The sequence below is a fragment of the Conger conger genome, chromosome 9 (assembly GCF_963514075.1).
Source record: "Conger conger chromosome 9, fConCon1.1, whole genome shotgun sequence".
NCBI lineage: Eukaryota > Metazoa > Chordata > Actinopteri > Anguilliformes > Congridae > Conger > Conger conger.
Window position 1 is genome coordinate 52,339,466 of NC_083768.1, and position 13,430 is coordinate 52,352,895.

At 40.8% G+C, this 13,430-nt stretch overlaps 2 protein-coding genes across 2 annotated transcripts in view; one reads left to right on the plus strand and one right to left on the minus strand.

Moving 5' to 3' along the window:
* fam135b (family with sequence similarity 135 member B) overlaps positions 1–4,687 on the minus strand; it is a 70,559-nt gene extending 65,872 nt beyond the window's left edge. Inside the window, exon 1 of the mRNA XM_061254812.1 lies at positions 4,358–4,687. The gene's annotated coding sequence lies outside the window, so the exon portion shown is untranslated. The remainder of the gene's footprint in view (positions 1–4,357) is intronic.
* Positions 4,688–8,452: 3,765 nt separating this feature from the next.
* LOC133137705 (collagen alpha-3(IX) chain-like) overlaps positions 8,453–13,430 on the plus strand; it is a 62,617-nt gene continuing 57,639 nt past the window's right edge. Inside the window, exon 1 of the mRNA XM_061256036.1 lies at positions 8,453–8,965. Within this exon, the coding sequence (XP_061112020.1) occupies positions 8,453–8,965 (513 nt within the window). The remainder of the gene's footprint in view (positions 8,966–13,430) is intronic.

Consider the following 13,430-nt stretch of genomic DNA (forward strand, 5'->3'; position numbering starts at 1 on the left):
CCTACGCATTATATTCATAGCCTGGTAACCTACTGCAGTATGATCACCAAACCTCTTTTTTGGGTGTTGTGTAGGCTTTAGCAAGATATAACCCTATTGTAGCTAGTTGGGATGTTGTTTGTTTTGGTGACCATCTGTTTCCATCGGTTTACCTTGATCTATGTTCCCAATCGCAGAACATGTACAACCAAACCACATCTACTGTAAATAATGGTCCCCTATCAGACATCTGCATACATTACAGTACTGATAATGTGTTTGAGTTCACAATTTAGGCTTATTTTTCTCTATGGTATGGTTCCAATCTCTTACACTGGTCTGTCAGTTCTCTGATTTATTTTGTTGTCTGCTCACAATAAAGCTGGAATTGAAATTAATGCATGAAGTTTGCTCATTAAATTTCCAAAAGAACTGACATTTCAAAATGCCCATCCTTTCAATTCATTTTGGAACCTCCCTTGCCTGCATGAAAATTATTTCATTAAACATACACTTTATTAGATGTACAGGTTTATTAGACCTGTACACCAGCTTGTTAATATTGAATCATGTGCCAGCAACTAAATGCATATAAGCATGCAGACGTGGTCAAGAGGTTCAGCTGTTTTTCAGACCAAATGTCAGAATAGGGAAGAAATGTGATCTAAGTGACTTTGACCATTGAATGATTGAAAGTCTAATACCTAAATAAAGTGCTCACTGAGTATAACTCACAATGTCAAGCCACAATGCAGCATACCATTTCCAGACATATGATGCATTAAATTGTTGCTTATATTGTCAATGTGTACAGCACAATGTAGTTCAAATGCAGTAAAATCTTTACATCTCAGTCTCAGTGTCTAGTCATATACTAGTGAAACATGCTACCCCCACCAAATTGCATATTTCTCTGCAGCCATGTAATTGAATGAACTGACCATAGTGGGTGGGCTTAGATATACTCCCTTGACTGCAAAGCAATTTGAACATGCAAATCTTTGAACTTTGATTCCTTATACTGACAGCAAATGTTATCCATCCATGGCCTGAGGTACATGTTCTGCACCAAGATGAGTGGTGTCACAGTGAAAGCAGGAAGACAGAGCAGATTCATACTAAACGATTCCATACTACCAACTATTGATACTGACAGTGGGCTGCAGAATTATTGGAATTACTTCAACTAAATTGAGAAAAAAGGCTGCATATAATAAACAACATGGATAATGATCTATATTTTATGTTCAAACATATGGGAAAACTATATACTTTTATGTCAATACACATTTTAATGTTTTTTCTAGATGTGTGTGCACATGTGCACGCATGTTTGTGTGTGTGTGTGAAAGCACCAATACCTGAACTTTTCCTGTAGTTGTATGCTTTTGTATGCATTTTTCTATTTAGGCTACAGTAACACTAACATAAATACATTTTTGGAACAAATGTTTTGAGGCATACACTGGCTTATATGCTAATAATTTAACATTAAAATATAAGAAGTAATAATAGTTGTTTTTTTACCATCCATTTGATTGATTGATTCTTCAAGCTTGTCTTACTTTACTTTACATTTAAATGTGCAGTTTCCAAACTTCCAGGATGAAGTGCTACCAGGGAGAAGGAGTCATTTTAATGGTTTCATTATGCATTCTTTGTTCAACTTCCATAACAAACAGAAATAAGAAAACTGAATCTCTGCCCTTCTGCTGAAAAATGCTAATTTATTTAACCCAGTGCAAATATAATAAAGAACTGAAGTACAGGATTGGAACAGGCAATGCTCCTTAGTGTTGTGTATTTGTCTAGAGAGTATTCTCACTCCTGCTCAATTTTTGTTTTCACTTTTCTTCAAATAAAAACAGCAATTTGTACAACATTCATCAGCTGTTTTCACTTATGCATTATAGCAAAGTGGTTCTCATGCGTGAATGGCAGGACGATTTTGGCAACTTTATCAAGAGTTATGATATAACTGATGATGTGTGAATGCCACAGACTCCAAATATATGTAATTTAAATTACTGTCTTGTGGGTTGTAAGGCAGTACAGTTTTGACACATGTGACGAGCAAGCAGAAACTGTGAGCCATGCAGGAGTGCAGCTAGCACAGCTGGGACACTTTGGAAAGCCGTGTTCCAACATGCCCCCGCCTACTATTAATGTGCATTAACCACAATAAGTTTTCACTTAATGAATTTAGCACAGGCTCTTCTAATTTCTTCTGAGACATTCATTACATATTAATGTTGTCATATGAGGTTAGAGTTTACAAAATATAGACAATTTCTACAGGACAATTATCAGATGAAAAATGTAAACGGTAAGTAATGTCGGATTCACCAACCTTTGACTTGTATTAAAACTAAAAAAAATTCCTGTTTGTTTTCCGACATTTCAGACACTGTACTCAGGCATGTTGGAACACTTTCACTCCTGTTACTTTTTACTGTACCAATGGTAGACATGTATCTTCTTTCTGAATTAAAAATATTTTCTCTAATATGTGTATATATTTAGTTAATAACCTAAAAGTGTTAGGTTATTCCTTGGTCTCCCCTATCTTGCCTTTTGCCACTGAAGTAAATGCTAGTTAAATTAAACAAGGTCAGCTTCATATTTGAAAACATGAGACATATATGTGAACAATAGAGAAATAATGTCATAAACAAAGTGAAAGTATGCAGGGAAAAACAACCCTGTGTTTCCAACCCTTTATTCACATCTTGCCCAATGAGCCTGAGATGCCTGTGCTTTAACTAACTTGAGCATACCCTATGAGTCCATAATAATCTTCCAAATAGCACATCAAGTTACTGCAGCCTTTGTCACAGAACAGTACATGCTGAACCAATTCCTCATCTGCTTGTCATTGCCATTAATACATATTCAACTCCTAGAGTAGCAAGCCAACATATATACAGTGTGTGTGTGTGTGTGTGTTATATATATGATTTACACACTCACTGAGCACTTTATTAGGAATGAATAATATAATAATTATTCATTCCTACAATTATCTGATTAGCTAATCATGTGGCAACGGTGCAATGCATAAAATCATGCAGATACAGGTCAGAAGCTTCAGTTAATGTTCACATCAACCATCAGAATGGGGGGAAACATGATCTGGAATATGAGAGAAGTCAGAGGAGAATAGCCAGACTGGTCAAAGCTGACAGGAAGGCGACAGTTACGCAAAATAACCACACATTACAACAGTGGGATACAGAAGAGCATCTCTGAACACACAACGTGCTACAGTGGCTACTAAGTCAAAATAAAATGTAATAAATACCCAATAAAGTGCTGATTGAGTGTATATAATAACATATTTTATATATATGTATCTGAGACAAAACACTTTTTTTAAACAAAAGTCGAACTGCTTTAGACCAAGCTATCAATTTGTCTTAATTGAATTCCTTGTCATTTGGCGGGCATGCTACCATTTCTGTTGTCCACTCCACGAAAGTGCTGCATTGTGCACTCCATGTGATTATTCTAGGGGAATTGTGTAGTTCTGTATCATAATAGGGATGGTGGTTTTACCAATACTATCTGAAAAGCTAAAACTAAGCTTTGCTACGGCTGCGTTCATCCCTTCAACATGTACTAATTATTTCTGTTTCCTAATTACCATTGCAAAGTCAACACATTTCAAGGACGCACGGACATAGTCTACAGTGGACCAGATAATATCACACTTGTTTTGTACAATAGCAGTAGCCAATATGAAAGCCGAAACGCTCGCTTCTACAGAGAAAACAATTGACTTGTGTAAGACACCAACGTAATTTGGAAGTGCACACTTCTGCGAATTATGGGTTAATTGGGTGATCTGCGTTGTCTGACTAAGGTTACTCTGGAGCGTGTGGGCTTTAAGTTACCAACGCTAATCTATATCCCGTTGGTCCATAACACCGGTCCGTCATCCCTGCCATGACTTTATCCATATATGTTCATATAATATGAACATATAATAGCGGATTTAGGTTTTTGTGATGAAGGGTATTACTCGAGTAGAGGCGATCTTGCTAACGAGATAGCCATACCACTGTGCATAGGAAGAATGCGCATCAAAATGCACAGCCGTGGCTTATAAAGCATCGACTCCAATGTTATCGATAGAATTGGACTATATCAGACTCGTCACATTATTCAGACAGTCCTTACGCATGTCTGGAATGCAGTAGCCTACAATGCCAGCGTCGTGCTCTTTTTAAACCATCAGGAGGTAGAAGCTCTGAAATAATACCCAGACGATGTGTCCTAATCGTTAATAGTTCCATGTTTTACAATACAGCAGACAGTGGCCCGTTATTTCGTCGTACTAGCTATTTTCTCATTAATATGACAATGATATCAACCTTACCTTCAACACTGATGCGGTGCGACCCTCCACTCAATGTTCTCCACTGTGTCGGTCACTTACAGTCCTTTGGCAAATGCTTTAGCCTACCTGCAAGTGCGTTATGATGGGTCTGCGGATGCACAGCTACAGTGTCCCTGCTCAGTGCTATAAGCAGCTCACCGCTTCTACTGCTGCTGCTGTTGCCATGGTTATTCATTCAGCCTCTAAGTTCCACAGCCAAGCACCACGGTCGCCTGCTTTCGCTCTCCCATCGCAGACATATTCATTTTTGTTCCAGACGCGTGGTTTTGTTTATCCCATGCTTGTCATTTTCTTCATTCAGCTTTTGATATGATCTTTCACGTGAAAGTAAGCGAACCGTTAGTTCTACCCAAGGTGTTTTCTTTCGTCGCGTATAGTGCGTACTATACCGGCGGCGGGTCTACGTCATGACTGCCTTAGAAATAAAGCTTGACTGCACTCTTAAGTACACAGACTGACAAGTTTAGCAAACACTGGAAAGATGAGGATTTAATATAACTTATCTCATACCTCCCTGCTCCGTAAACGCAAATAGTATTTTACTGTACAATAATTGCTGTAATAAATAAAGCCCCGTTTGGCTAATATAGGGGTATAGAAATAGCCTACTACGTGCATGAGGGTTTTGCAGTTTGATGTCAAACAATGAGGGAAAGGGCGATGTTTACAATACCTGTTCATTTTTAATGAGGCGTTCAGGAACAGTTCAGGTGAGCTGTATAAAATATTGCACAGTACCCCAAAACAATGTTGATCTAGAGAAATATTCATCCAAAAAGCAGGAAAAAAACAACTAATCATATTTATACCTACAACATTATTAAGAGCCAAGGTCCTTGGCCATTTGAGACTTCCTGAAGGACATTGAATATACGATTTGTTGTTGATGAGTGAAAATGTAAGTATATGTTATTGACATTCCTTTGCTTCATTTAAATTTAATGTTAGATATTAATTTTCTAAGCCATCTGTCTTGCTCTCTGGTACTGAATGATTAGAAAATGGATACAAGCTAAATTCTGTTGGCTTGAAAACACATTTATTAAAGATTATATGGACTCAGTGAGCACTTTATTAGGTAGATCTGTACACCAGTTTGTTAATGCAAATATTGAATCATCTGACAGCAACACGGTATGCAAAAAGCATGCACACATTATCAAGTGGTTCAGCTTTTTTTCAGGCGAAATATCAGAATGTTAAAGAAATTAGATCTAAGTGACTTTGACTGTGGAATGATTAGTCCCCCATTTCAATGTTTGAGACAAATGAATAATGTCAAATATGTCATGTTTGTATTTGGTTGCATATCCTTTGCATACCATGACTTTCTCATGTCTGTGATCCATCAACATCATCAGAGCCAGGATATTTTATTTTCAGGTTGTCCTACAAGCAATACTAAAACTTTTCATTTGAATGGATCTCAATGGGAATTGGGGGTTGGGACTTGATTCAGCTGTAAATTAGGCTGATACAGTATGGAACACATTGGTTTGCTAAATGTCTTTACATATTCAAGGGTCTAAGGTATCAAATGAGCCTCAAACCATCAGGCTGCTGCCAAATATCCAGTAGATACTACAAGAATTCTTTCCACTGGCTAATCTTCCTGTTGAACAAATATTCAGGAAAATATTTGTCCTATCCTACTGTGTCCTGTAATCCAACATTTGCTTTCCACAGGGAAACATTTTCATAATACATAACGTTCTTGCAGTTGCATTGAAAAAATTAAATGAATAAAATCATTGCAGACCTATAATTTCCACAGTAGCTGACACAAAGGTCTCCAGACTGAAAAATGTGTTATCAATGAAGTGATATTTGGCAAGTAACAGAGATTCCGAAGTTCCTGCACCATAAGTGTGAAGTATGAAGGTGGCAAGGCATTTCACATTATGTGTCAGGTTCTGTGTTTTTCATGGTCTAGTTTTTGTCGAAGTGCTTAGTGTTTCCATATTTTGTTCCCCTCTGTGCACATTGTAGTCTGTCTGTCAGTTCAGTCACTTCATTCATTCGTTAACCTGTGTTTCACTTCCTGATTGTTTCCCCACACCTGATTGCCATTCCCCTCTTGTTACCTGTGTATTTAAACCCCTCTGCTTGTCAAACTCATTACCAGATTTTTATGTGTCCCGACCATACTCTCCAGCGTTATATTCTGATTGATACCCTTTACAACCTGTTTTGTTTTTGACTCCCCCCTTTAGTTTTTCCTGTCTGTCTAGTTTTAAACCGCTGTTTATCGGCCTGTTTTTGTTTTTCGACTTCTGACTTTGGATTCTGTTTTTGGCTGCTCTGCCTGCTTGTTATCAATACTTTGCCTGTGACTATGACTTTGCTTTGGATTATCCTTGATATCTCTGTTAACTGGAGTATTTACCCTTTGCCTGGACACTTTATAATGAACTGCCTATTCCCAGCTATTCCCGTTTGCTGGCTATTGAACCCTGCCTGTCTGACCTGCCAATGTTGCAATAAAGATTCTGAACTGAACAAAGATTCTCTGGGTTTCTGTGACTGGGTCCTGTTGCTCTGCATTCCTGATAGAAGAACTTGGCCAGTCATAGATCTGGCCAGTATGGACCCAGCAGACCCAATCCCGACCCTGGAGGCTATACGGCTACAAGGACAACACATCGGAGTTCACAAGACTAAACTCTGCGTCTCAAACCAAGATTTGGCTACCCACATCCATCAGATGGCTACCTTGGTTAGCACCCTGACCAGCACCCAGGTCCCACAGCCTCTACCAGTTCCTGTACGGGTCAGATCCTGCCCAGAACCTTGTCTGCCACCTCCAGAGTGCTACAGTGGTGAACCCCGCGACTGTGTTCATTTACATTACATACAACTCCAGCTGGCTACCTTTACCGCCAAACGCTCCAACGTGGCGTACATCATCACTCTGCTGTCCGGCCGAGCCCATGAGTGGAGAACTGCCTTCTGGGACTCTGGCGATCCTGAAGTGCGAGTTCTGATCGACTCCGGAGCAGACGCCAACCTGATCTGCCCTACTCTGGTCCGTTGGTTGGGGGTTCCCACCTCCAGACTCTCCCAAGCTCTCTGCACCAACGTGCTCACCAGCACGGCCTTGGCTGCAGTCGACACCATCACCTCTCCAGTTCGGCTGCAGATCTCCGGCAACCACCAGGAAGAGATCACATTCTACATAATGAAGTCTCCTCTCGTTCCTGTATTTTTTGGCAGACTATAGCTTCTCCACTACAACCCCCAAGTGGACTGGGTCCTGGGAACTACTCCCCCTAGAGATCGTGTCTTCTCCCTGTCTGCCCCGGAGACCCTGTCCATGGAGAAATACATTGGTGATTCCCTGGCTGCTGGCCTGATCCGCACCTCATCTTCTCCAGCTGGAGATGGGTTCTTCTTTGGCCTTCTCCCACCAACCTTCCATCTAACAGAGGTTCAACAGGACCTACAGTTCTGTCGCTGCTCCCCTGTCTGGCCTGGCCTCTAGCAAAGTCGTCTTCTCCTGGTCACCTGACACCAACTCTGCCTTCATGGAGCTAAAGAAGCGTTTCTTGTCTGCCCCTGTCCTGACCATGCCCGACCCTGAAAAGCAGTTCATCCTCCAGGTGGACGCCTCCGACACTGAGGTCAGAGCCGTGCTGTCCCAGCGGTCCCTGGACAACAAGGTCTATCCCTGTGCCTTTTTCTCTCACTGCCTCTCGCCCACGGAGAGCAACTACAGCATCGGCAAATAGGAACTACTGCCAGTGGTTTTTCAGGATTGGCGCCATCTGCTGGAGGGAGGCAGAGGTCCATTCATTGTCTGGACCGACCACCGCAACCTGGAATACCTGAGGTCAGCCAAGAGACTGAACCCCCACCAGGCCCGGTGGTCACTATTCTTCAACCGTTCATGTCACCCTGACCTACCAGCCTGGCTCAAAGAATGTCAAGCCTGATGCTCTCTCTTGTATTCACCACCTGACGAAGAGCCTGCCACCATCCTGTCTCCCTGTGGTCGCCACCATCCTGCCTCCCTGTGGTTGCCACCATCCTGCCTCCCTGTGATTGTCACCATCCTGTCTCCCTGTGGTCGCCACCATGCAGCTCAACATCATCAGCAATGTGGAGGAAACCCTGAGGGGCTGTCCTATTCCTGACGACACTCCGGCCAACCGCGTGTTCATTCCTGAAGCGATCCGTCCACTTGTCCTGGAGTGGGCTGACTCATCCCGTCACGCCTGTCATCCTGGGGTGAGGCATTCGCTGGCTCTCCTGGGCCGCCACTTCTGGTGGCCATCCATGAAACCTGACTTTGTCACCGCCTGTCCTGAATGCTCCTGGGGGTCCAGCAACCAGCAGCACAAGGGGCTCCTCCAACTGCTGTCTGTTCCCCGTCACCCTTGGTCCCATATAGCCCTGGACTTCATTACCGGTCTACCCATCGCAAAGGGAATGTGTATTGTTCTGATGGTGGTAGACCGGTTCTCTAAGTACGGGCACTACATCGCCCTACCTAGGGCCCACTCCCCCAAGGAGACTGCTGAACTCCTCGTCCTTCACGTCTTCCGCCTGCACGACCGAGGCCTTCAGTTCTCCAGTCAGTTCTGGAAGGTTTTTTTGCATGCTTGTTACCTCATTTTTATACTCTGGTGAAACTGGAAGTGATGGAATGACACAATATAGTTCCTTTCAACTTAAAATAACAAAATTAAGTAAAATTGTATTGTCAATTTTCACTTTCTTGATTTTATTTACAATAATTGTTATGGGTGCCAAAAATATTTCATATTCAAACATATGGGACTATGACATGACAACTATATACTATGTAGATCATTATCCATGTTGTTTATTATATGCAACCTTTTTTTATTAAAGGTGCCACTGTATTAACTTATTTTAATGTGAAGTTCATTTGATCTGTTTCGCTGATCTAAAGCTATATGTTTCCAACTGGTTTACTTATCTCACACATAACAATGCATTCCAGGCCTGCATGTTCCTGCTTCAGCAAACAGTAATCCAAAGAAATGCTTTTTTATCAGACTCTAAGAGAAATTTCAGGCAGGTTGCTATGGAGCACTGTGCCACTGGCACAGAGGGCAGCATCCTCTGTGGAACACGTTATTGATTTTCATGTCCCATGGTCTTTTCTGGCCTACACATCTATGCTCTTAAGCCAGCAAATTGGAGTTTTCCATCAAAGCCAACTGCAGACATGATAGGAGCTCTAGTCCACTTGCATGGGCTGGGGTTTTCTGTCTCACTGCCTCACTCTATCCATTCCAGTGATTTATACTGTGGACCATAGCCCCTAGAGAGTGATACGCTGTGAATTATGTAGCAGAAAACACCTGCTTGGATTATATTTCTCATAGGTTTATAGGCACTTTATGAATTGAGTATTCCCTTAATTCAATTGGGCAGTTGGGCTAACATAGAAGCACTGGCAATCACAACAACTGTAACAAAACGGTGACAAAAAATAAGCAATTGTAACTCTGTGGCATATTTGAACATTTACTCTGTTTTTGTTGGTAGATTAGTGGGATCTTCCACTTATCCATATATCAAATATTAAATATCATTATTTGTTGAATGTTAAGTCAACAAAGCACATCTTAAACTTTAGAAACAATTGTCAAACATTTTCTGAATTCAGGATCTCTCAGGGATAAGAAAAAAATCTTAGCTAAATGGGTCTCCCTCGTTGTTCTGGAATGAGATTATGGCCGATATATATGAGAGAGGCACTCGAAACTGGGATAGAGTGGTTACTTTTTAAATCTTCTCTGTAAAAATGATCCAGTCATGGGTCTGAGAGTTGTTTTCTATTTCTCGTCTCTTACCTTCCTTGGAAGCATGAGCTCTGTTTAATCTGCTGATCTCTTCCCTTCAGAGGGGTTAGGGAAGACCCAGCTAGGTCACCATATATCTCTGTTAAAAACATGCATAAGGAAATTCATATTATCTTATCTGTACACTGTAGGACCCTGCTCTGGAAGGTCTATGATTCCTTAACCTAATCAGCTTTCATTTGATTAGATTGCTTAAGGTAATCAGGGAAGATGTATTTAAAGGTGTATCAACTTTCTCTACCCAGTACATTTCCATACATTTGTACAATGAACATTTTAGTTCAGAGCAAACTTTCCGATAGATGGATTTCAAAAGAGATTTTGTTCTTACACTTTATTATCGTCTATTCATATTTCTCCCTAAAGCCCTCCTTAAAGCTGTTATTTCAAAGACATTCTGACTTTGGCAACATGAGTCTAATCTATAGTAAGTGTCACTTATACAGTAAGTAAGATGTGTGTACAGAAGGAGGATGCCCCACTTTGCTCCGAGTACAAGTTTCCACAGATCCACAGAGATGGTGCACTGCAGTGTATACCCCATCGATTCAATGTTTATACTGAACTGGACCATACCTGCAGAGAGTTTCATATGTACAACAACATGCACATGCCCCAAAACCCCACAATGCATGTCTCACTTGGCAAAGGTAAAAGTAGAGCACACTTTCAAATCATCATCTTTTTGCTGATGTGAAGAGTAATAATGAGCTGTTTCTATTTAAATGTATGACTTGTTGTTTATATGACACATTATAATGTCAGCTGATCGGCTAAGCCCTGCAGTGTGTTTCAATTGAGCTGTTGAAGTTAAAACTTTTTCTTGCTGCACAATGCTGCATCCTGTTCTGTTTGAAATCTTTTTGCTGCAAACATCTGACATGCTATATTTACAAGAAAGGTGGGATACAACACAAAAATGTATGGTCAGTTAAATAGCATGGTCCAAAAATGTTGTGACACAGAAAAACCTGAGAAATGTGAAATAGATAGCTTTCAGTGATTGGCAAAATACAGTATTTCTATAATATACAATTGTATGACATGGCAACTAACCTCCCCAGCTGTTAACCTCAATATGAGTTATTTGTACTGTAATAAATACATGTTATAGAGCAGTTGATCATAATGATAATAATAATATATCAAATTTATTACACGCCTTTCACTGAGTGAAGAAGCACTACAAAAGTGCTAAAAAAATATATAAAGTGCAATAAATGAAAAAATCTGAGTCAGAGTCTGAGGAGCCCTTACGTGGTCCGGGAGATACTCTACAGATGTTAAATGGCTGAACAGAAGGCCTGATCCCCTATTCAGAAGAGCTTGGTCTTGGGGCTGAAAAGTTGAAGACTCTTATTAGACTGGAGATGATGAGAGGAATGTAGTTGAGTGAGCAGTTCTGAAAGAAGTGGGTGAGTGGGTGCTTTGTTGTTTAAGCACTTAAAGGTGAGGAGAAGGGTTTTGAATTTGATCCGGTAGGAGATGGGGAGCCAGTGTAGGGAAGCAAGGATAGGTGTGATGTGCTGTTGTTTCCGCACTCTTAACATGAATGTACTGGAGCTTGTGGAGGCTTTTAGCAGGAATCCCAATAAAGAGTCAAGCCTCGAGGAGACAAAGGCGCCTATGCTTTCCCGATTTAGATTTTCCATGATCATTATTTGCCTCTTGCAACCTGTCCTACCTACAACAGAACTCAAGTTTCAATCACTCAGACAAAGCCCACAAGATATGATGCAAAAACCAACACCAATACTGTATTTTCACAACAGTAGACTAGTACCAATTCTATGGCATATTGATGTGTGGCTATGCTGAATTCAAGCTCTTGAGCTCTCTCAAGTAGAATTAAATGTGGCAGTATTATTAGCATGCATTTACACAGATACAATCATAGTTTATTTGCATAGTATTTGTATTTGATTACCTGCTTTCATTAAAACCAAGCAAGTCTGTCCAAATTCAGATGGGGCTTCACATAATGTGGGCATCTGAAACTAATTGGCTTCACACAGCATTTATACAGATTGCCAAATGTTTATATATCATAATTATATACACACAATTTGATTATAATTTAATTTAGAATGATTCAACCTCGGAACGAAAAATACATTACTACAGAAATAATTAATGGCTAACTGTCTGCTTGTGATCAACAAAAATAAATATAACAAGTCCTCTCAATATGAGGAAAAAAGAAGTGCCAATGCCGGTAAAGCAGCCCATCATCTGAATCTGAAACAATCACAGACATGGCCAAAAAATAGGGGTGTCAAAATCAACTGTTGGGAACACTGTTAAGAAGCAAGAACACACTGGAGAGCTGAACAATGGCAAAAGACCTGGTAGAGCAAGGAAGACCGGTATAGTAAATGTTGTGGTGAGAAGAAATCCTTTTGTAACTGTTCAACAGATCAACAACAGTCTCCAGGATGTAGGCATAGATGTGTCAAAGACGACCATTAAGACTACACCAGCATAACCTCAGAGGGTTCACCACAAGATGCAAATCCCGGGCAAGCCTCAAGAATAGAATGGCCAGGTTGTAGTTTGCAAAAATGTATATAGAGTCCTGGAACAAAGCGTTATGGACAGATGAGACAAAGATGAACCTGTACCAGAGTGATGGGAAGAGCGAAAAGGCGAAAAGAAACTGCCCAAGAACCAAAGCTCCCCCATCGGATAAACATGGTGGTTGGGGTGTTGTAATTTGGACATGTATAGCTATTTACAAAAACATGTTCTCTGCTCAGATCAAATGCATCAAAACTGATTGGACAAGGCTTTGTCATGCAGCAAGACAATGATCCAAAACACACAGCTGTGAGATTATGGTCCGGTGGAGAAACAGATATTATTGGCCCCGCCTACTGGCGGAGAGGACACATGCACCTGGTGCTTAAAGGTGTGCTTGTCTCCACAGTACAGGGCCGAGACCAGGAGATCGATCTGACAGAGCGACTTTTCTGTTCTGGTTTTTATTTTCTTTATTTGATGGCACAAAAGGGAGGTGACACCACTGAACATTGGGCAAGCGGGTCAGCTGAAAAGCTGGCTAGCTCTGTCCAAGCTTTGCTTTCTTTTGCCTTTTTATTTGAATATATTGTGTTACTTTCTTATTATTGGCTGGAAACCTGTGAAGGGGCAAACATTGATTTTGTGTTGGTGTAGGCGCTCTCTCTCTCTCCATGCGGAAAATGATGGTGCCACATCTC